The sequence below is a fragment of the Salmo trutta genome, chromosome 40 (genome assembly GCF_901001165.1).
Source record: "Salmo trutta chromosome 40, fSalTru1.1, whole genome shotgun sequence".
Lineage (NCBI taxonomy): Eukaryota > Metazoa > Chordata > Actinopteri > Salmoniformes > Salmonidae > Salmo > Salmo trutta.
The window spans coordinates 7,424,905-7,450,803 of NC_042996.1; the positions used below are offsets into that span (position 1 = coordinate 7,424,905).

Here is a 25,899-nt window from a genome sequence, read left to right on the forward strand (position 1 = left end):
CAGTAGAGTTCTACGCTAAGCTCTACAAGTGTGAGTACAAAGAGGATATAACAGTGACAACAGTTTATTGATGGGCTCCTACAGGTGGCTGCAGAAGCTCAGGTTGAACTAGAGCAGCCATTGTCTCTGCAGGAGATATACGCTGCATTAAAAGGCATGGAAAATGGTGGGCTTCCTGTTGACTTTTTTTGTCTTTTGGGGCTATGTTGGGAGAGGATTGGCTAGCAGTAGTTAACGATAGTTTGACCGGAGGGTTACTACTGATAAGCTGCAGAAGGGCTGTCCTTACCCTACTACCAAAAAAGGGTGACCCTATGGAGGTGAAGAACTGGAGGCCGGTGGCCTTATTGTGCACTGATTATAAAATCCTGCCCAAGGCTTTGTCCAACAGGCTGAGGAAGGTGATGGGACAAATCATACCATACCAATCCTACTCTGTTCCCGGCAGGCAGATAGGTGATACAATTTCCTGATTCTGGATTTTTTGGACGTCTCTAGGGCTGTTGGGTTGGATGCTGGTCTAATTTCAATTGATCAGGAAAAGGCATTTGACCGAGTTGAACATCACTACTTATGACGCACCTTTGAGGCATTTGGTTTCAGCTCTGGTTTTACTGCCATGATCACGGTGATATATGGTGACATTGAAAGTGTATTGAAAGTTAACGGTGGCTTGAGAGCTCCTATTAAAGTGTGTAGAGGTATTAGGCAGGGGTGTTCGTTGTCTGGAATGTTATATGCCATTGCTATAGAGCCACTACTAAATAGCATTAGAAGTCACATTGAAGGGGTGTACCTTTCAAGGGATATTCCTTCTATTCGTCTCTCAGCATATGCTGATGATGTAGTTATTTTAGTGAAAAATCAAGCAGAGGTGTATAGTTTGAGTCTAATGGTTGATCGGTTTAGGGGAATATCCCATGCAAAGGTAAATTGGCAAAAAAGTTGTTCTTCACAGTTTGGGAAATGGTCTGGAGGGATCGTGGCTTTGCCAGGGGGGCTGGAATGGTGAAAGGGTAAGTATCTTGGAGTGTACCTTGGAGATGAGGGGACTATGGAACAAAATTGGAATGGGGTGGTTGAAATGGTGGAAGAGAGGATGAGGAGATGGCGTTGGTTGTTATCTCGTATGTCATATAGGGGACACACTATTATTGTTAACTATGTGGTTACCTCTGCACTGTGGCCTGGGTTGTCATGTTTAGAGAAACAATCTGGCTTCTGGCCAAGATACAGGCGATTATTGTAGATGTTTTGGGGGATAAATATCATTGGGTTCCACAAAGTGTTTTGTATTTGTCAAAGGAGGAGGGGGGACAAGGTATTGTACATGTTGCTAGTAGGGCTGCTGCTTTCCGGTTCCAGTTTATTCAAAGGTTGCTTTATGGACCGGAAAATGTGGTTTGGAGAGGGGTGGCAGGTCTGGTATTACAGCAGGTAGGGGGATTAGGTTTAAAGAAGGCTTTATTTCTGGTTGATAGTAGCCAGATTTCTAGGGAGGGAGTACCTCCGTTTAATAGAGGCCTTCTTGGGGTTTGGAGCATAATGAAGGTGTCCAGAATAACTACAGCGGAGTCGGTTCATTGGCTGCTGGAGGAACCTCTGGTGTTATGGGGCAACACTGGATTGTACAACTGCAGCTGTTCCACATGTCTCCAACATTCTGGTGAAGGACAAAATCATCCCCCTAAAACAGTTAATGGACATGGCTGGGCCCCCCTTAATGGATGGAGGACGGGTGGCTGAACATTTGGGGGTGAGGTCGGTAAGGATTGTAGGACAACTGCTGGGAAGCTGCAGGAAGTCTCTGTCAGCAGAAGAGGGGATTATGCTCAACAGTCACAAGGAAAAGGTACAAGACGAAAACATCCCATTTCCAAAACCAGGGATTATACCAATATCTCAGAGTCAGAAAGAAATGTGTCATTACTGGATTTGAGAGGGTTGGAAGAGGTGGGTTTGGATGAGGAGAATGGGAAGGATTTATATAGGGGGTGTGTCAAGGTTTTGAATATAGATGAAGTGAAATATAGAAAAGACACTCCTTGGAGGGTAAAACTGGACCTTGGTGACAAGGTAAAGCCAGCATGGAGAGCACTGTACAAGCCACCATTACAAAAGGGTACTGGTGATATGCAATGGAAGGTTTCGCATGACATCATTGCAGTTTTGTTTCTGTCATTAATTCAGATGCATGTCCTTTTTTTAATATGAGAGAAGCAATTTTTCACTGTTTTATGGTGTGTGAGAGGATAACGCCTCTATTTGAAATGATATAGTATTTTTTACAGCTGTAGGGGAGATTTTCAATAGCACTGTTTTGATTTGGGGGTTTCAATATAGTAAACAACAGAAAATAAAATGTCATCTGTTACATTTTATTTTGGGACAAGCTAGGAAACATAAAAGAGACACGGGATATAGACAGGATATAAGATGTGTTTTTTAGGGACTAGTCAAAGCGAGAATAAAAGTGGATTTTGAGTTCTTCTCAACTGTAAAAGACCTCCCATTGAGGAGAAGTGGGCTTACGAAGGGGTGGTTTGTTTTGTGGAGGAGGGGACATTATTTTTTGTTGATGAAATGCTTTTTTATTTGTATTTATTCATTTTTTCAATGTTTATTTAAGAATGACACGTGTTGTTTCATTTCTGAAAAGGCACAGTGGGACATTATTTGTGTTACTACTTGAGCATAAAATAAAGGTTTTATAAAAACTCAAAACTCTTCTCTCCATATCATCTACTGTGTCTCTCTCTCTCCATATCATCTACTGTGTCTCTCTCTCTCCATATCATCTACTGTGTCTCTCTCTCTCTCCATATCATCTACTGTCTCTCTCTCTCCATATCATCTACTGTCTCTCTCTCTCTCCATATCGTCTACTCTCTCTCTCTCTCTCCCCATATCATCTACCGTCTCTCTCCCTCTCTCTTTCTCTCTCTCATGTCATCTACCGTTTCTCTCTCTCTCCATATCATCTACAGTCGCTCTCTCTCTCCATATCGTCTACTCTCTCTCTCTCCCCATATCATCTACCGTCTCTCTCTCTCCATATCATCTACTGTCTCTCTCTCTCTCCATATCATCTACCGTTTCTCTCTCTACCCATATCATCTACCGTCTCTCTCTCTCTCCCTCTCTCTTTCTCTCTCTCTCTCTCATGTCATCTACCGTTTCTCTCTCTCTCCATATCATCTACTCTCTCTCTCTCCATATCATCTACTCTCTCTCTCCATATCATCTACTGTCTCTCTCTCTCCATATCATCTACTCTCTCTCTCCATATCATCTACTGTCTCTCTCTCTCCATATCATCTACTGTCTCTCTCTCTCTCCATATCATCTACTCTCTCTCTCCATATCATCTACTGTCTCTCTCTCTCCATATCATCTACTGTCTCTCTCTCTCCATATCATCTACTGTCTCTCTCTCTCCATATCATCTACCGTCTCTCTCTCTCCATATCATCTACTCTCTCTCTCCATATCATCTACTGTCTCTCTCTCTCTCCATATCATCTACTGTCTCTCTCTCTCCATATCATCTACTGTCTCTCTCTCTCCATATCATCTACTGTCTCTCTCTCTTCATATCATCTACTGTCTCTCTCTCTCCATATCATCTACGGTCTCTCTCTTTCCATATCATCTACTCTCTCTCCATATCATCTACCGTCTCTCTCTCCATATCATCTACTGTCTCTCTCTCTCCATAATCAGCTACTGTTCTCTCCTCTCTCTCCTCCCATAATCATCTACTGTCTCTCTCTCTCCCATATCATCTACTCCGCTCTCTCCATATCATCTACTCTCTCTCTCCATATCATCTACTGGTCTCGTCTCTCTCTCATATCATCTACTCGCTTCTCCATATCATCGACCGTCTCCTCTCTCCATTCATCTACTGTCCTCTCTCTCTCTCATATCATCTACTGTCTCTCTCTCTCCATATCATCTACTGTCCTCTCTCTCTCCATATCATCTACTGTCTCTCGCTCATCTCATATCATCTACTCTCTCTCTCCATATCATCTACTGTCTCTCTCTCCATATCATCTACTGTCTCTCTCTCCATATATCTATTGTCCTCTCTCTCCATATCATCTACTTGTCTCTCTCTCTCCATATCATCTACTGTCTCTCTCTCTCCATATCATCTACTGTCTCTCTCTCGCCCATATCATCTACTGTCTCTCTCTCATCCATATCATCTACTCTCTCTCCATATCCCAATCTACCGTCCTCTCTTCCATATCATCTACTGTCCTCTCTCTCCATATCATCTACTGTCCCTCTCTCCTCTCCCCATAGCATGCTACTGTGTCTCTCGCTCTCTCCATATCTCTACTCTCTCTCTCCATATATCTACTGTCCTCTCGTCTCCCATATAAATCTCTGTCTCTCCTCTCTCCATATCATCTACTGTCTCCTCTCTCTCCATATCATCTACTGTCTCTCTCTCCATATCATCTACTGTCTCTCTCTCCATATCATCTACCGTCTCTCTCTCCATATCATCTACTGTCTCTCTCTCTCCATATCATCTACTGTCTCTCTCTCTCCATATCATCTACTGTCTCTCTCTCTTCATATCATCTACTGTCTCTCTCTCTCCATATCATCTACGGTCTCTCTCTTTCCATATCATCTACTCTCTCTCCATATCATCTACCGTCTCTCTCTCCATATCATCTACTGTCTCTCTCTCTCCATATCATCTACTGTCTCTCTCTCTCTCCCCATATCATCTACTGTCTCTCTCTCTCTCCATATCATCTACTCTCTCTCTCTCCATATCATCTACTCTCTCTCTCCATATCATCTACTGTCTCTCTCTCTCCATATCATCTACTCTCTCTCCATATCATCTACCGTCTCTCTCTCCATATCATCTACTGTCTCTCTCTCTCTCATATCATCTACTGTCTCTCTCTCTCCATATCATCTACTGTCTCTCTCTCTCCATATCATCTACTGTCTCTCTCTCTCCATATCATCTACTCTCTCTCTCCATATCATCTACTGTCTCTCTCTCTCCATATCATCTACTGTCTCTCTCTCTCCATATCATCTACTGTCTCTCTCTCTCCATATCATCTACTGTGTCTCTCTCTCTCCATATCATCTACTGTCTCTCTCTCTCCATATCATCTACTGTCTCTCTCTCTCCATATCATCTACTGTCTCTCTCTCTCCATATCATCTACTCTCTCTCCATATCATCTACCGTCTCTCTCTCCATATCATCTACTGTCTCTCTCTCTCCATATCATCTACTGTCTCTCTCTCTCTCCCCATATCATCTACTGTGTCTCTCTCTCTCTCCATATCATCTACTCTCTCTCTCCATATTATCTACTGTCTCTCTCTCTCCATATCATCTACTGTCTCTCTCTCTCCATATCATCTACTGTCTCTCTCTCTCCATATCATCTACTGTCTCTCTCTCCATATCATCTACTGTCTCTCTCTCCATATCATCTACCGTCTCTCTCTCCATATCATCTACTGTCTCTCTCTCTCCATATCATCTACCGTCTCTCTCTCTCCATATCATCTACTGTCTCTCTCTCTCCATATCATCTACTGTCTCTCTCTCTCCATATCATCTACTCTCTCTCCATATCATCTACCGTCTCTCTCTCCATATCATCTACTGTCTCTCTCTCTCCATATCATCTACCGTCTCTCTCTCTCCATATCATCTACTGTCTCTCTCTCTCCATATCATCTACCGTCTCTCTCTCTCCATATCATCTACCGTTTCTCTCTCTCTCTCTTTCTCTCTCTCTCTCTCATGTCATCTACCGTTTCTCTCTCTCTCCATATCATCTACCGTCTCTCTCTCTCTCCATATCATCTACCGTCTCTCTCTCTCCATATCATCTACTGTCTCTCTCTCTCCATATCATCTACTGTCTCTCTCTCTCTCCATGTCATCTACTCTCTCTCTCTCCCATATCATCTACTGTCTCTCTCTCTCTCCATATCATCTACCGTCTCTCTCTCTCTCCATATCATCTACCGTCTCTCTCTCTCCATATCATCTACTGTCTCTCTCTCTCCATATCATCTACTGTCTCTCTCTCTCCATATCATCTACTCTCTCTCTCCATATCATCTACTCTCTCTCTCCATATCATCTACTGTCTCTCTCTCTCCATATCATCTACTGTCTCTCTCTCTCTCCATATCATCTACGGGGGGACGGGGGGGTAAACACAGGGGACGGGTTTACATACACATAAGAACAGGAACAGAAGTATGAGGGGGGTAAACACAGGGGACAGGTTTACATACACATAAGAACAGAAACAGGGACAGAGGTATGAGGGGGGGTAAACACAGGGGACAGGTTTACATACACATAAGAACAGGGACAGAAGTATGAGGGGGGTAAACACAGGGGACAGGTTTACATACACATAAGAACAGGGACAGAAGTATGAGGGGGGTAAACACAGGGGACAGGTTTACATACACATAAGAACAGGGACAGAAATATGAGGGGGTAAACACAGGGGACAGGTTTATATATATGGATATTATAGGTGAATGCACCAATTTGTAAGTCGCTCTGGATAAGAGCGTCTGCTAAATGACTTAAATGTAAATGTAAATATACACATAAGAACAGGGACAGAAGTATGAGGGGGGTAAACACAGGGGACAGGTTTACATATACATAAGAACAGGAACAGGGACAGAGGTATGAGGGGGGGTAAACACAGGGGACAGGTTTACATACACATAAGAACAGGAACAGAGGTATGAGGGGGGTAAACACAGGGGACAGGTTTACATACACATAAGAACAGGGACAGAGGTATGAGGGGGGTAAACACAGGGGACAGGTTTACATACACATAAGAACAGGAACAGAGGTATGGGGGGGGTACATGGACTCCCTCATGACACCCACCTGTGTCTAGCAGCAGACGAACCACATCCATCTTCCCATAGAGAGCTGCCTCGTGGAGAGCACTGCCATTCTCCGTCTGAGAGAGAGAGAGAGAGAGAGAGAGAGAGAGAGAGAGAGAGAGAGAGAGAGAGAGGGAGGTAAAGAGAGGTAAAGAGAGGTAAAGAGAGGGGGGAGGGTAAGAGAGAAAAAGAAGGAGACCGAATAATAGAAGGCAAGAGAGGGGAGAGTGATGTGGGAGAGAGAAAGAAAAGATTGATTTTAAGACATCGCCCAAGAAATCTCTTTGTACACAGAGTCGCGTGGAGGGAACGTCCCATTCCAAACACAGCAGTTTCCTCCCATTCCTCCCCTCCTCTCCATATGGCCTGGATGCTAGTGGCATTAGGCCCTGTAGAATACATTGGTCTATTGGTGGCATGATGCAATGCAGAGAAACTGTGGGAGGGGAAATCAACTTGTGGATTTCCATAGTTGTCAAAGATTTAGTGTACAGTAACTGTGATTACTTAGAAAAGCATTTTAAAAACACACAGACACACACAGACAGACACACACACACACACACACACACACCCTGTGTGTTTCAGTACCTCTGACCTTAGCTGGATCTCTCACACTAACACCCAGCCAGGCTCCTGCTTTGTGACTAATTGCAACAAGCATGCTGTGTGTGTGTGTGTGTGTGTGTGTGTGTGTGTGTGTGTGTGTGCGCACACACACACACTATACCTTGTCTTTCCTCTATCACCAAGGTATTATCAACGCAGCCAGGAAAGACCCCAGAAATCCAACACATCGACCAATCAAAACCCAGAACTGCTCCTCCAGTGTTCCCACACACCCAATCCTGGTGAGTCTGACTGACCCTTGCAGTTCAAAGGTCAAAGCATGCCAATGAAAGGGCATCTGATCATCCAATACCACAGAATCCAGAAGACCAGGTCAAAAACAGGAACGTAAAAAGATCCAAATCGAGAAAAGACAAAAAGCTTCACAACCCACGGTGACATGGAACTAGAGGTGACTGGGCGATGAGTTTGGAGGGAGCACACACACATACATCGAGGGACAGGAAACCAAACCGGCAGACCCTCCCCCACTTCCCCCTCTCAAACCCCTTCCTGTGTCGTTTCCCATGGCGAATAGCTGGTGATGTCACTGAAAAATGAGGAAATCGATTCACAAAGAAGATTGACTTCCTATCTGTTTGACTGAAGACTGAGGGGGGTTTTGTTTTGGGCCTTTATTTTACCACATTTTCTCCCATTGCTAGTTACGACCTTGTCTCATCGCTGCAACTCCGAAACATGACCCACCTAGACGCGCTAATTCTTAACACACTGCCCGCTTCGCCCCTTGGGGCCTTTCAATACAGTTTGACACTCAGTTTCAGATTCACTTTACAGCTTGAAGAAGTATAAAGGTGTGTGTGTGTGTGTGTGTGTGTGTGTCGGGGGGTCTGAATGTGTGTGTGTGTGTGTGTTTATATCCAGCGGGCTCAACTTTTGTCCTTGGTTCTCTACCTGCCTACAGAGCAGCAGGTCTCTCCATATAGAATCCCCTCATCATTAGAGAGAGAGAGATCCTCATTCATTATTAATTCAAATGATGGGCTTTAATGTAATTATTTTACTAGGCACTGACACACACAACCACACACTACTATTTAGGGTGAAGAGGGTGAAGAGAGAGAAGGGAGGGTGAAGAGAGAGTGGGGAGGGGTGAAGAGAGAGGGGAGGGGTGAAGAGAGAGGGGAGGGGTGAAGAGAGAGGGGAGGGGTGAAGAGAGAGGGGAGGGTGAAGAGAGAGGGGAGGGGTGAAGAGAGAGGGGAGGGGTGAAGAGAGAGGGGAGGGTGAAGAGAGAGGGGAGGGGTGAAGAGAGAGAAGGGAGGGTGAAGAGAGAGAAGGGAGGGTGAAGAGAGAGAAGGGAGGGTGAAGAGAGAGAAGGGAGGGGTGAAGAGAGAGAAGGGAGGGGTGAAGAGAGAGGGGCGGGGTGAAGAGAGAGAAGGGAGGGGTGAAGAGAGAGGGGCGGGGTGAAGAGAGAGGGGCGGGGTGAAGAGAGAGAGAGGGGCGGGGTGAAGAGAGAGAGGGGCGGGGTGAAGAGAGAGAAGGGAGGGTGAAGAGAGAGAAGGGAGGGGTGAAGAGAGAGAAGGGAGGGGTGAAGAGAGAGGGGCGGGTGAAGAGAGAGGGGCGGGTGAAGAGAGAGGGGCGGGGTGAAGAGAGAGAGAGGGGCGGGGTGAAGAGAGAGAGAGGGGCGGGGTGAAGAGAGAGAGGGGCGGGGTGAAGAGAGAGAGGGGGACAGGTTTACATACACATAAGATCAGGAACAGAGGTATGAGGGAGTTAAACACAGGGGACAGGTTTACATACACATAAGAACAGGGACAGGGGTATGAGGGGGGTAAACACAGGGGACAGGTTTACATACACATAAGAACAGGGACAGAGTTATGAGGGGGGTAAACACAGGGGACAGGTTTACATACACATAAGAACAGGGACAGGGGTATGAGGGGGGTAAACACAGGGGACAGATTTACATACACATAAGAACAGGGACAGGGACAGAGGTATGAGGGGGGGGTAAACACAGGGGACAGGTTTACATACACATAAGAACAGGGACAGGAACAGAGGTATGAGGGGGGTAAACACAGGGGACAGGTTTACATACACATAAGAACAGGAACAGAGGTATGAGGGGGGTAAACACAGGGGACAGGTTTACATACACATAAGAACAGGGACAGGGACAGAGGTATGAGGGGGGTAAACACAGGGGACAGGTTTACATACACATAAGAACAGGGACAGGGACAGAGGTATGAGGGGGGGTAAACACAGGGGACAGGTTTACATACACATAAGAACAGGGACAGGAACAGAGGTATGAGGGGGGTAAACACAGGGGACAGGTTTACATACACATAAGAACAGGGACAGGGACAGAGGTATGAGGGGGGTAAACACAGGGGACATGTTTACATACACATAAGAACAGGGACAGGGACAGAGGTATGAGGGGGGGTAAACACAGGGGACAGGTTTACATACACATAAGAACAGGGACAGGGACAGAGGTATGAGGGGGGTAAACACATCATTCTACAACCCCCCTCCCCACACACACACACACACACACACACACACACACACACACACACACACACACAAGTGTTCTGTATCTGAAGCAATCACACATACACAGTGCCATACTGTATGTATGAAGACAACACACACACATCTCAAACTCATCCTTGACCTACTCCGACTGCCCCTCACAAACACACACACACACTGTGAGTTGCTGTGTTCTGCTAATATTACCGCAAAACCATATTCAGAAAGAGGTTGAGTAGAAGGAAGTAGAAGGAACTCATTAAAAACACAGGAGACAGGCTTTAAACATTCATTACAAGGAGAGAGGAGGCAGTGTTATCTTGAGCTAAAGAGACAGATTTACTGGAGCAACATCTGCAGGAGAAATGTAAGAACGATGTTCATCGATTACAGCTCAGCATTTAACACCATAGTACCCTCCAAACTCGTCATGAATCTCGAGACCGTGGGTCTCGACCCCACCCTGTGCAACTGGGTCCTGGACTTCCTGACGGGCCGCCCCCAGGTGGTGAGGGTAGGTAACAACATCTCCACCCCGCTGATCTTCAACACTGGGTCCCCACAAGGGTACGTTCTCAGCCCTCTCCTGTACTCCCTGTTCACCCATGACTGCATGGCCATGCACGCCTCCAACTCAATCATCAAGTTGGCAAACGACACTACAGTGGTAGGATTGATTACCAACAATGACGAGATGGCCTACAGGGAGGAGGTGAGGGCTCTAGGAGTGTGGTGCAAATAAATAACCTCTCACTCAACATCAACAAAACAAAGGAGATGATCGTGGACTTCAGGAAACAGCAGAGGGAGCAGCCCCCTATCTACATAGACGGGACAGTAGTGGAGAGGGTGGAGAGTTTTAAGTTCCTCGGCGTACACATCACGGACAAACTGAAATGGTCCACCCACACAGACAGCGTGGTGAAGAAGGCACAGCAGCGCCTCTTCAACCTCAGGAGGCTGAAGAAATTCGGCTTGTCACCAAAAACACTCAGAAACTTTTACAGATGCACAATCGAGAGCATCCTGTCCGGCTGTATCACCGCCTGGTACGGCAGCTGCTCCGCCCATAACTGGAAGGCTCTCCAGAGGGTAGTGAGGTCTGCACAACGCATCCCCGGGGGCAAACTACCTGCCTTCCAGGACACCTACACCACCCGATGTCAGAGAAAGGCCAAAAAGATCATCAAGGACAACAACCACCCGAGCCACTGCCTGTTCACCCCGCTATCATCCAGGAGGCGAGGTCAGTACAGGTGCATCAAAGCCGGGACCGAGAGACTGAAAAACAGCTTCTATCTCAAGGCCATCAGACTGTTAAACAGCCATCACTAACATTGAGTAGCTGCTGCCAACATACTGACTCAACTCCACCCACTTTAATAATGGAAAAATTGATGTAAACAATTTATCACTAGCCACTTTATATATATATATATATATATATATATATATGTTTACTTACCCTACATTACTCATCTCATATGTATATACTGTACTCTATACCATCTACTGCATCTTGCCGTCTTGATGTAAGGTATCACTAGCCACTTTAAACAATGTCACTTCATATGTTCTCATACCCTACATTACTCATCTCATATGTATATACTGTACTCTATACCATCTACTGCATCTTGCCATCTTGATATAATGTATCACTAGCCACTTTAAACAATGTCACTTCATATGTTCTCATACCCTACATTACTCATCTCATATGTATATACTGTACTCTATACCATCTACTGCATCTTGACTATGCCGTTCGGCCATCACTCATTTATTTTTATGTACATATTCTTATTCATTCCTTTACACTTGTGTGTATAAGGTAGTTGTTGTGGAATTGTTAGGTTATATTACTTGTTAGATATTACTGCATGGTCGGAACTAGAAGCACAAGCATTTTACTACACTTGCATTAACACCTGCTAACCATGTGTATGTGACAAATACATTTGATTTGATTTGATTTGAGGAGAGAAGAGAACTGTTCCAAAGCTGAAGCCTGGTTTGACCCTGACTACCAGGTGATGCTAAATCCATCATACAGGGATGATTTCTGTATTTTGAAAGTCACCCATCTTGAAAACTTGATTGCTGACAAAATGAAACAAATACCAAAAGACTGTTTTTGGGAGGAGTTTTCCTTTAAGGCTGAGTTGACCTTTAGCTCACATCTCTTTACCTCCCTCTACAGGAGAACATGTTGTACTGAAGTAGAAACGCAGAGTGACCCCCCCCCCAACAACACACCTGCAGAATAAAAGCTAACCTACGAAACCATTCCTCACCCCCCTCCCAACCCTTACCCATCCACCTAACCGCTCACCCCTGACTCCACAGTGACCCTGACCCCTAGAACGCTGACCTGGGAGTTGACGTCCATGCCGGCCTCCAGCAGGGTGTGCACGGCTGAGTGGTGCCCGTTGCGGGCGGCCAGGTGCAGGGGCGTGTGGCGCCTTGTCCCGTGGCTGCTCATCAGGTTGGGGTGGGCGGTCACCAACATACAGACCACCTGGGATGAGGGGGAAGGGAGGAGAGGGGAGGAGAGGGGAGGAGAGGGGAGGAGAGAGGGGTTCAAGCCCAGTGGACATGAGTTCCAAGATCTAAATGTGTAGTTATTTGATACAGGCCCTTGTCGGTTACTACAGTATTCCATACAACATTGTTTTCAGACCGTCAGGACCACAAGCCACGTCAGGACCAAACGTATGTGGACACCTGCTTGTCGACATCTCATTTCAAAATCATGGGCATTAATATGGAGTTGGTCCCCCCTTTGCTGCTATAACAGCCTCCACTCTTCTGGGAAGGCTTTCCACTAGATGTTGGAACATTGCTGCGGGGACTTGCTTCCATTCGGCCACAAGAGCATTAGTGATGTCAGGCACTTATGTTGGGCGAGTAGGCCTGTCTCGCAGTCTGCGTTCCAATTCATCCCAAAGCTGTTCGATGGGGTTGAGATCAGGGCTCTGTGCAAAACAGTCAAGTTCTTCCACACAAATCGACAAACCATTTCTGTACGGACCTCACTTTGCGCATGGGGATATTGTCATGCTGAAACAGGAAAGGGCCTTCCCCAAACTGTTGCCACAAAGTTGGAAGCACAGAATCGTATAGAATGTCATTGTATGCTGTAGCGTTAAGATTTCCCTTCACTGGAACTAAGGGGCCTAGCCCAAACCATGAAAAACAGCCCCAGACCATTATTCCTCATCCACCAAACTTTACAGTTGGCACTATGCATTGGGCCAGGTAGTGTTCTCCTGGCATCCGCCAAACCTAGATTCGTCAGTCGGACTGCCAGATGGTGAAGCGTGATTCATCACTCCAGAGAAGGTGTTTCCACTGTTCCAGAGTCCAATTGCGGCGAGCTTTACACCACTCCAGCAGACGCTTGGCATTGAGCATGGTTATCTTAGGCTTGTGTTCGGCTGCTCAGCCATTGAATCCCATTTCATGAAGCTCCCAACAGTTCTTGTGCTGACGTTGCTTCCAGAGGCAGTTTGGAACTCGGGTGTGTTTCAACCGAGGACAAGACGTTTTTACGCGGTACACGCTTCAGCACTCTGTGGTCCCATTCTGTGAAATTGTGTGGCCTACCACTTCGCGTCTGAGCCGTTGTTGCTCCTAGACGTTTCCACTTCACATTAACAGCACTTATAGTTGACTGGGGCAGCTCTAGCAGGGCAGAAATGTGATGAACTGACTTGTTGGAAGGGACACATATGACGGCGCCACATTGAGTCACTGAACTCTTCAGTTAGGCCATTCTACTGCCAATGTTTGTCTATGGAGATTGCATGGCGGTGTGCTCAATTACTTATACCTGTCAGCAACGGGTGTGCCTGAAACAGCCGAATCCACTAATTTTGTATATATAGTATATTTTGTTGTAGTCCTGAACTAGCACAACTAATGAAACTAGTCAAAGGCTCTCTCTCAACCCCCCTCTCTCTCACTATCAAATGCATTTATAAAAGCCTTTTAAAATGTCACAAATTGCTTTTACAGTAACCCAGAAGAAAGCAGAATCAGAGGCACATTGGCTTGGGAAAACTCTGTAGAAGGAAGAAGCCTTGCTCAGGTCCATCCTCACCTGAAGTCGTCCGTAGAGTGCGGCCAGGTCCAGGGGCGTCTCGTCGCGGCTGTTCCTCATGGTGGGGTCTGTCAGCTCCTTCAGTAGGATGGACACCACCTCAGAGTGGCCGTACTGGGCCGCACAGTGCAGCGCTGTCTCCCTCTCATGGTTCTGTATACAGGGGGGAACAACTGTCTGAGTAAACAAACAATGTATCGCTTCACAACATGGATCCATCTATTATGTTGACCTCATGGACTGTGAGTCTTTGCATCCACAGCTCCATCTATTATGTTGACCTCATGGACTGTGAGTCTTTGCATCCACAGCTCCATCTATTATGTTGACCTCATGGACTGTGAGTCCTGGCATCCACAGCTCCATCTATTATGCTGACCTCATGGACTGTGAGTCCTTGCATCCACAGCTCCATCTATTATGTTGACCTCATGGACTGAGTCTTTGCATCCACAGCTCCATCTATTATGTTGACCTCATGGACTGTGAGTCTCTGCATCCACAGCTCCATCTATTATGTTGACCTCATGGACTGTGAGTCTTTGCAGCCACAGCTCCATCTACTGTGTGGGACAAACTCTAGTGTCACACATACAGTTTACCAGAGGACTCTCCTGAATCCTGAGTCCCAGAACTGCCCACAGTAGCCTTCTATCACCCCCTGCTGTCCGTCTATGGTCAGTGTAGCCTTCTATCCCCCCTGCTAACAGTCTATGATCAGTGTAGCCTTCTATCCCCCCCTGCTAACAGTCTATGGTCAGTGTAGCCTTCTATCCCCCCTGCTAACAGTCTATGGTCAGTGTAGCCTTCTATCACCCACTACACAGCCATACAGGGTAGTACAGGACACAACCATACAGGGTAGTACAGGACACAACCATACAGGGTAGTACAGGACACAACCATACAGGGTAGTACAGGACACAACCATACAGGGGAGTACAGGACACAACCATACAGGGTAGTACAGGACACAACCATACAGGGTAGTACAGGACACAACCATACAGGGGAGTACAGGACACAACCATACAGGGGAGTACAGGACACAACCATACAGGGTAGTACAGGACACAACCATACAGGGGAGTACAGGACACAACCATACAGGGGAGTACAGGACACAACCATACAGGGTAGTACAGGACACAACCATACAGGGTAGTACAGGACACAACCATACAGGGGAGTACAGGACACAACCATACAGGGGAGTACAGGACACAACCATACAGGATAGTACAGGACACAGCGTACAGGGGAGTACAGGACACAACCATACAGAGTAGTACAGGACACAACCATACAGGGGAGTACAGGACACAACCATACAGAGTAGTACAGGACACAACCATACAGAGTAGTACAGGACACAACCATACAGGGTAGTACAGGACACAACCATACAGGGTAGTACAGGACACAACCATACAGGGTAGTACAGAACACAGCGTACAGGGTAGTACAGGACACAGCGTACAGGGTAGTACAGGACACAGCGTACAGGGTAGTACAGGACACAACCATACAGGGTAGTACAGGACACAACCATACAGGGTAGTACAGGACACAACCATACAGGGGAGTACAGGACACAACCATACAGGGGAGTACAGGACACAACCATACAGGGTAGTACAGGACACAACCATACAGGGTAGTACAGGACACAACCATACAGGGTAGTACAGGACACAACCATACAGGGTAGTACAGGACACAACCATACAGGGTAGTACAGGACACAACCATACAGGCTAGTACAGGACACAACCATACAGGGGAGTACAGGAAACAGCAGGAGAGCATTACAGAGAGGGATGATTGGTTCCACAAGCATGCTGTTGACACTTTATAGCACACACACACACACACACACACACACCACACACATATATATATATATATATATATATATATATATATACTGCTCAAAAAAATAAAGGGAACACTTAAACAACACAATGTAACTCCAAGTCAATCACACTTCTGTGAAATCAAACTGTCCACTTAGGAAGCAACACTGATTGACAATACATTTCACATGCTGTTGTGCAAATGGAATAGACAACAGCTGGAAATTATAGGCAATTAGCAAGACACCTCCAATAAAGGAGTGGTTCTGCAGGTGGTGACCACAGACCACTTCTCAGTTCCTATGCTTCCTGGCTGATGTTTTGGTCACTTTTGAATGCTGGCGGTGCTTTCACTCTAGTGGTAGCATGAGACGGAGTCTACAACCCACACAAGTGGCTCAGGTAGTGCAGCTAGAAGGTTTGCTAGAAGGTTTGCTGTGTCTGTCAGCGTAGTGTCCAGAGCATGGAGGCGCTACCAGGAGACAGGCCAGTACATCGAGACGTGGAGGAGGCCGTAGGAGGGCAACAACCCAGCAGCAGGACCGCTACCTCCGCCTTTGTGCAAGGAGGAGCAGGAGGAGCACTGCCAGAGCCCTGCAAAATGACCTCCAGCAGGCCACAAATGTGCATGTGCCTGCTCAAACGGTCAGAAACAGACTCCATGAGGGTGGTATGATGGCCCGACATCCACAGGTGGGGGTTGTGCTTACAGCCCAACACCGTGCAGGACGTTTGGCATTTGCCAGAGAACACCAAGATTGGCAAATTCGCCACTGGCGCCCTGTGCTCTTCACAGATGAAAGCAGGTTCACACTGAGCACGTGACAGACGTGACAGAGTCTGGAGACGCCGTGGAGAACGTTCTGCTGCCGGCAACATCCTCCAGCATGAACGGTTTGGCGGTGGGTCAGTCATGGTGTGGGGTGGCATTTCTTTGGGGGGCCGCACAGCCCTCCATGTGCTCGCCAGAGGTAGCCTGACTGCCATTAGGTACCGAGATGAGATCCTCAGACCCCTTGTGAGACCATATGCTGGTGCGGTTGGCCCTGGGTTCCTCCTAATGCAAGACAATGCTAGACCTCATGTGGCTGGAGTGTGTCAGCAGTTCCTGCAAGAGGAAGGCATTGATGCTATGGACTGGCCCGCCCGTTCCCCAGACCTGAATCCAATTGAGCACATCTGGGACATCATGTCTCGCTCCATCCACCAACGCCACGTTGCACCACAGACTGTCCAGGAGTTGGCGGATGCTTTAGTCCAGGTCTGGGAGGAGATCCCTCAGGAGACCATCCGCCACATCAGGAGCATGCCCAGGCGTTGTAGGGAGGTCATACAGGCACGTGGAGGCCACACACACTACTGAGCCTAATTTTGACTTGTTTTAAGGACATTACATCAAAGTTGGATCAGCCTGTAGTGTGGTTTTCCACTTTAATTTTGAGTGTGACTCCAAATCCAGACCTCCATGGGTTGATAAATTGGATTTCCATTGATTATTTTTGTGTGATTTTGTTGTCAGCACATTCAACTATGTAAAGAAAAAAGTATTTAATAAGATTATTTAATTCATTCCGATCTAGGATGTGTTATTTTAGTGTTCCTTTTTTTGAGCAGTGTGTATATATATATATATATATATATATATATATATATATATATATACACACACACACACACACACACACACACACACACACACACATACGCACCACATATACACACATCTCCCTCTCACAGACAAACACTCTCAGACACTCGCTACCTCTCACATACGCACACACAGGCACATCAGAGTTCATTGTGGACACGAGATGGAATGGAAAATGATGTACTGGTTCAATTAAGAGAGGAAACATCCTTTTCCTCCTAATTCTGTGTGAGTAGTGTGTGTGTGTGTGTGTGAATCCCTAACTGTAATACAATCCAGCATTGGGAGAAGAGAAAGAGTGGGGAACAGGCTAATCTAACTCTACTCTGGGTCACTGGAGCTGGGCATGGGAACACAGCACATTCACACACACACACACACACACACACACACACACACACACACACACACACACACACACACACACACACACACACACACACACACACACACACACACACACACAGGCATGCATGTACCTACAGTACCAGTCAAAAGTTTGGACACCTACCTATTCAAGGGTTTTTCTCTATTTTTACTATTTTCTACTTTGCAGAATAATAGTGAAGACATCAAAACTATGAAATAACACATATGGAATCATGTAGTAACCAAAACAAGTGTTAAACACATCAAAATATATTTTATATTTGAGATTCTTCAAATCGGAGTCGAAATGTGTGATTTTTGGTTCCAACCGCCGTGTCTTTGAAGTACGCAGAGTAGGATGATCTCTGCATGTGTGGTTCCTACCGTGAAGCATGGAGGAGGTAGTGTGATGGTGTGGGGGTACTTTGCTGGTGACACTGTCAGTCATTTAGTTACAATTCAAGGCACACTTAACCAGCATGGCTACCACAGCATTCTGCAGCGATACGCCATCCCATCTGGTTTGCGCTTAGTGGAACTATCATTTGTTTTTCAACAGGACAATGACTCAACACACCTCCAGGCTGTGTAAGGGCTATTTGACCAAGAAGGAGAGTGATGGAGTGCTGCATCAGATGACCTGGCCTCCACAATCCCCCGATCGCAACCCAATTGAGATGGTTTTGGATGAGTTGGACCGCAGACTGAAGGAAAAGCAGCCAACAAGTGCTCAGCATATGTGGGAACTCCTTCAAAACTGTTGGAAAGCATTCCTCATGAAGCTGGTTGAGAGAATGCCAAGAGTGTGCAAAGCTGTCATCAAGGAAAAGGTACACAAACACATATACACACGGGCAGGTACAAATGGGCAGGTACAATATGAACATACACACTATTCCGGATCCCCCTTTTTCACTGCTATTGCCTTCTTTTCCCCTGGCTCTGAAACAGCATACACCCCTGGAATACACACACACACACACACACACACACACACACACACACACACACACTCCCCCTCTCCTCCCACTTTTGTGCCTCTCACTACATGCCTGCTCTCTCCTCCCTCGAGAGCTATGGCACTCCCCTCTTCCTCTCCTCCCCCATCCCTCTTTAATTTATTCCTCTCTGCAGTACAGTGGAGGGAAGGAGAGAGAGAGAGCGCGAGAGGGAAAGAGAGCGCGAGAGGGAAAGCGAGAGAGAGCAGGATAGAGAAAGAGAGTGAGAGAAGAGGGATAGAGAGAGAGAAAGTAAAAGAGAGAAAGAAAAAGAGAAAGAAAGAAAGAAAAAGAGAGGAGAGAAGAAAGGGAGAGAGAGAGCGAGAGAAGAAAGGGAGAGAGAGCGAGAAGAGAGAGAGAAAGAGAAAAGAGAGGGAAAGAGAGAACAGTGATGAAAAAAAGGAAAAAGACACAAACCCACACAGTAAACACATACTGACCGACTCGGGGCAAAAACACCACAGCGTGATAGAGCACTGCGCCTGACGGGCCAATCAAATCGCTCCATTCCCCCTTTTAACAAGTCACACCTGTTAATTGAAATGCATTCCAGGTGACAACCTCATGAAGCTGGTTGAGAGAATGCCAAGAGTGTGCAAAGCTGTCATCAAGGAAAAGGGTGGCTACTTTGAGGAATCTAAAATATATTTTGATTTGTTTAACACTTTTTTGGTTACTACATGATTACATATGTGTTATTTCATAGTGTTGATGTCTTCACTATTATTCTACAATGTAGAAAATAGTATAAATAAAGACAAACCCTTGAATCAGTTGGTGTGTCCAAACTTTTGACTGGTACTGTAGGTACACAAACACGGGCACGTACAGTATGAACATACACACTATTCCGGACCCCCCTTTTCCACTGCTATTGCCTTCTTTCCCATTTGCTCTGAAACAGCATACACCCCTGGAATATTCCCTACACACACACACACACACACACACACACACACACACACACCCTCTCCTCCCACCTTTGTGCCTCTCACTACATGTCTGCTCTCTCTTCCCTTGAGAGCTATGGCACTCCCCTCTTCCTCTCCTCCCATTCCTCTTTCATTTATTCCTCTCTGCAGTACAGTGGAGGGAAGGAGAGAGAGAGAGAGGGAAAGAGAGAGAGAGAAGAGCGAGAGAAGAGGGAAAGAGAGAGAGAAGAGAGGTAAAGAGAGAGAAGAGAGGAGGGAAAGAGAGAACAGTGATGAAAAAAAAGGTAAAAGACACAAACCCACACAGTAAAGACATACTAACCGACACAGGGGGCAAAAACACTACAGCCTGCTACAGCACTGCGCCTGACGCGCCAATCAAAATGCTCCATTCCCTCTTCTCCCCTTTCTATAGTGGAATATTCCAGAACAGAACTGTGCGCACTGCTGATACAGAAATATGGGGATAGAGTGGGATAGAGACAGGGAACCATCACTCCATGTTGTCAAAGGAAGCCAATATATTTCCATTAGCTCTGACAGCTTACCGATATCAGCCAGCAGACTGCACATTATCGCTGAATGAGCTGTAAGCAACAGCCACCTGCTGCTAATAACACACCAATACCTGTCTGTCATAATGTGTGTTGCTAATAACACACCAATACCTGTCTGTCATAATGTGTGTTGCTAATAACACACCAATACCTGTCTGTCATAATGTGTGTTGCTAATAACACACCAATACCTGTCTGTCATAATGTGTGTTGCTAATAACACACCAATACCTGTCTGTCATAATGTGTGTTGCTAATAACACACCAATACCTGTCTGTCATAATGTGTTCTGCTAATAACACACCAATACCTGTCTGTCATAATGTGTGTTGCTAATAACACACCAATACCTGTCTGTCATAATGTGTGTTGCTAATAACACACCAATACCTGTCTGTCATAATGTGTGTTGCTAATAACACACCAATACCTGTCTGTCATAATGTGTGTTGCTAATAACACACCAATACCTGTCTGTCATAATGTGTTCTGCTAACACACCAATACCTGTCTGTCATAATGTGTGTTGCTAATAACACACCAATACCTGTCTGTCATAATGTGTTCTGCTAATAACACACCAATACCTGTCTGTCATAATGTGTGTTGCTAATAACACACCAATACCTGTCTGTCATAATGTGTGTTGCTAATAACACACCAATACCTGTCTGTCATAATGTGTGTTGCTAATAACACACCAATACCTGTCTGTCATAATGTGTGCTGCTAATAACACACCAATACCTGTCTGTCATAATGTGTGTTGCTAATAACACACCAATACCTGTCTGTCATAATGTCTGCTGCTAATAACACACCAATACCTGTCTGTCATAATGTGTTCTGCTAATAACACACCAATACCTGTCTGTCATAATGTGTGTTGCTAATAACACACCAATACCTGTCTGTCATAATGTGTGTTGCTAATAACACACCAATACCTGTCTGTCATAATGTGTGTTGCTAATAACACACCAATACCTGTCTGTCATAATGTGTGTTGCTAATAACACACCAATACCTGTCTGTCATAATGTGTGTTGCTAATAACACACCAATACCTGTCTGTCATAATGTGTGTTGCTAATAACACACCAATACCTGTCTGTCATAATGTGTGTTGCTAATAACACACCAATACCTGTCTGTCATAATGTGTGTTGCTAATAACACACCAATACTTGTCTGTCATAATGTGTTCTGCTAATAACACACCAATACCTGTCTGTCATAATGTGTGCTGCTAATAACACACCAATACCTGTCTGTCATAATGTGTGCTGCTAATAACACACCAATACCTGTCTGTCATAATGTGTGTTGCTAATAACACACCAATACCTGTCTGTCATAATGTGTGTTGCTAATAACACACCAATACCTGTCTGTCATAATGTGTGTTGCTAATAACACACCAATACCTGTCTGTCATAATGTGTGTTGCTAATAACACACCAATACCTGTCTGTCATAATGTGTGTTGCTAATAACACACCAATACCTGTCTGTCATAATGTGTGTTGCTAATAACACACCAATACCTGTCTGTCATAATGTGTGCTGCTAATAACACACAAATACCTGTCTGTCATAATGTGTGCTGCTAATAACACACCAATACCTGTCTGTCATAATGTGTGTTGCTAATAATACACCAATACCTGTCTGTCATAATGTGTGTTGCTAATAATACCAATACCTGTCTGTCATAATGTGTGTTGCTAATAACACACCAATACCTGTCTGTCATAATGTGTGTTGCTAATAACACACCAATACCTGTCTGTCATAATGTGTGTTGCTAATAACACACCAATACCTGTCTGTCATAATGTGTGTTGCTAATAACACACCAATACCTGTCTGTCATAATGTGTTCTGCTAATAACACACCAATACCTGTCTGTCATAATGTGTGTTGCTAATAACACACCAATACCTGTCTGTCATAATGTGTGTTGCTAATAACACACCAATACCTGTCTGTCATAATGTGTGTTGCTAATAACACACCAATACCTGTCTGTCATAATGTGTTCTGCTAATAACATACCAATACCTGTCTGTCATAATGTGTGTTGCTAATAACACACCAATACCTGTCTGTCATAATGTGTTCTGCTAATAACACACCAATACCTGTCTGTCATAATGTGTGTTGCTAATAACACACCAATACCTGTCTGTCATAATGTGTGTTGCTAATAACACACCAATACCTGTCTGTCATAATGTGTTCTGCTAATAACACACCAATACCTGTCTGTCATAATGTGTGTTGCTAATAACACACCAATACCTGTCTGTCATAATGTGTGCTGCTAATAACACACCAATACCTGTCTGTCATAATGTGTGTTGCTAATAACACACCAATACCTGTCTGTCATAATGTGTGCTGCTAATAACACACCAATACCCGTCTGTCATAATGTGTGTTGCTAATAACACACCAATACCTGTCTGTCATAATGTGTGCTGCTAATAACACACCAATACCTGTCTGTCATAATGTGTGTTGCTAATAACACACCAATACCTGTCTGTTATAATGTGTTCTGCTAATAACACACCAATACCTGTATGTCATAATGTGTTCTGCTAATAACACACCAATACCTGTCTGTCATAATGTGTGTTGCTAATAACACACCAATACCTGTTTGTCATAATGTGTGCTGCTAATAACACACCAATACCTGTCTGTCATAATGTGTGTTGCTAATAACACACCAATACCTGTCTGTCATAATGTGTGCTGCTAATAACACACCAATACCCGTCTGTCATAATGTGTGTTGCTAATAACACACCAATACCTGTCTGTCATAATGTGTGCTGCTAATAACACACCAATACCCGTTTGTCATAATGTGTGTTGCTAATAACACACCAATACCTGTCTGTCATAATGTGTGCTGCTAATAACACACCAATACCTGTCTGTCATAATGTGTGTTGCTAATAACACACCAATACCTGTCTGTTATAATGTGTTCTGCTAATAACACACCAATACCTGTCTGTCATAATGTGTTCTGCTAATAACACACCAATACCTGTCTGTCATAATGTGTTCTGCTAATAACACACCAATACCTGTCTGTCATAATGTGTGTTGCTAATAACACACCAATACCTGTCTGTCATAATGTGTGTTGCTAATAACACACCAATACCTGTCTGTCATAATGTGTTCTGCTAATAACACACCAATATCTGTCTGTCATAATGTGTGTTGCTAATAACACACCAATACCTGTCTGTCATAATGTGTGCTGCTAATAACACACCAATACCTGTCTGTCATAATGTGTGTTGTTAATAACACACCAATACCTGTCTGTCATAATGTGTGCTGCTAATAACACACCAATACCTGTCTGTCATAATGTGTGTTGCTAATAACACACCAATACCTGTCTGTTATAATGTGTTCTGCTAATAACACACCAATACCTGTCTGTCATAATGTGTGTTGCTAATAACACACCAATACCTGTCTGTCATAATGTGTTCTGCTAACACAGCAATACCTGTCTGTCATAATGTGTGTTGCTAATAACACACCAATACCTGTCTGTCATAATATGTGCTGCTAATAACACACCAATACCTGTCTGTCATAATGTGTTCTGCTAACACACCAATACCTGTCTTTCATAATGTGTGTTGCTAATAACACACCAATACCTGTCTGTCATAATGTGTGCGTTGAGTCTTTTAGTACACGGATGTTAGACATTGTTGTTCATATCATTCTATAAATGCTAAAATTCACAAAACTAGCTGTGTGATTTGTGGAACTTCTCACGACTAGCGATGAATCTTATAGTGAATGTATGTGATGTAGTTATAGAGCCTATCGATTAAATACTGGACAGTCAATGATCAGAAACTATTTTGCTTGTTCATTTTCACTGCAGCCTGTTCTCACACAGAAACATACAAGTGAATAGGCATACACACACACAGAACCACCCCTCCACTCTCACACACACACCCCCCCCCACACCACTCTCTCACACACGCACACACACAGAACCCCCCCACTCCACACACACAGAACCCCCCCAATCCACACACACACACACACACACACACACACACACAGCTATCCTAGCTAATCGACAGAAGGAAAAGTACACAGCTAGAGGCGTCGAAATAAACAGGTAATTTCAGGCTATCCCTGGGAAGATGAAATCAGAGGGCGGTGGGACAAGTGTGCTTGTTTGAACAGCCACTGTGTAACCAGCGATCTGTCTGAGAGAACACCAGGCACCGTTTACTCCGCTGCATAGCATTATCGCTAACATTTACATTAACATACAGGAGGAGCTAGGTAAACAAACTAGGCAACACATTAAAAAGTGTGTGTGTCTGTGTGAGTGAGAGAGGGGGGAGGGTTCTGTGTGTGTGTGTCTGTGTGAGTGAGAGGGGGGGTTCTCTGTGTGTGAGAGAGGGGGAGGGTTCTGTGTGTGTGTGTCTGTGTGAGTGAGAGAGAGAGAGAGAGAGGGGGGAGGGTTCTGTGTGTGTGTCTGTGTGAGTGAGAGGGGAGGTTCTCTGTGTGTGAGAGAGGGGGAGGGTTCTGTGTGTGTGTGTGTGTCTGTGTGAGTGAGAGGGGAGGTTCTCTGTGTGTAAGAGAGGGGGGAGGGTTCTGTGTGTGTGTGTCTGTGTGAGTGAGAAGGGGGGTTCTGTGTGTGTAAGTGAGAGGGGGGGGTTCTGTGTGTGTGAGTGAGAGGGGGGTATTCTGTGTGTGTGAGTGAAGGGGGGGGGTTGTGTGTGAGTGAGAGGGGGGGTTCTGTGTGTGTGAGTGAGAGGGGGGGTTCTGTGTGTGAGTGAGAGGGAGGGAGGGTTCTGTGTGTGAGTGAGAGGGGGGGTTCTGTGTGTGTGTCTGTGTGAGTGAGAGGGGGGATGGAGAGACAAAGAGAGTGAGATGGAAAAGAGAAATGAAGAAGATGACAGTTTTAAAAAGACAGCTTTGATAGGCAATAGACTGAGGGAGAGAGAGAGAGAAGCAGGTTTGAGGAACAAAGGGAAAAAGAAAAGAGCAAGATGTAGAGACAGAGACAGAGACGGAGAGAGAGAGACGGAGAGAGAGGAGCGGGACTGAGGAACAAAGGGAAAAAGAGAAGAGCAAGACGGAGAGAGAGAGAGAGAGACGGAAGAGAGAGAGACGGAAGAGAGAGAGAAGCCTTCTTGTGGCTAACACTTCACAGCCAATTGACCCATCTCTCTGGCATTAGCACTGGGAGAGAGAGAGAGATCCTCCACACACACACACACACTACATCCTTGGATGGGCACAGCTCCCTGTTTTTAATAGAGAGGGAACTTTCACACGTTCCCAGTATTCCAAAAAGCTATTTGACAGGAAGCATAT

At 45.3% G+C, this 25,899-nt stretch overlaps 1 protein-coding gene across 1 annotated transcript in view; it reads right to left on the bottom strand.

Moving 5' to 3' along the window:
- Window positions 1-1,720: 1,720 nt before the first annotated feature.
- LOC115180125 (ankyrin repeat and sterile alpha motif domain-containing protein 1B-like) overlaps window positions 1,721-25,899 on the bottom strand; it is a 112,370-nt gene continuing 88,191 nt past the window's right edge. The window contains exons 4-7 of the mRNA XM_029742023.1: window positions 14,150-14,302; window positions 12,419-12,565; window positions 6,903-7,001; window positions 1,721-1,807 (exon numbers count right to left, since the gene is read on the bottom strand). Of these exons, the coding sequence (XP_029597883.1) occupies window positions 1,721-1,807; window positions 6,903-7,001; window positions 12,419-12,565; window positions 14,150-14,302 (486 nt within the window). The remainder of the gene's footprint in view (window positions 1,808-6,902; window positions 7,002-12,418; window positions 12,566-14,149; window positions 14,303-25,899) is intronic.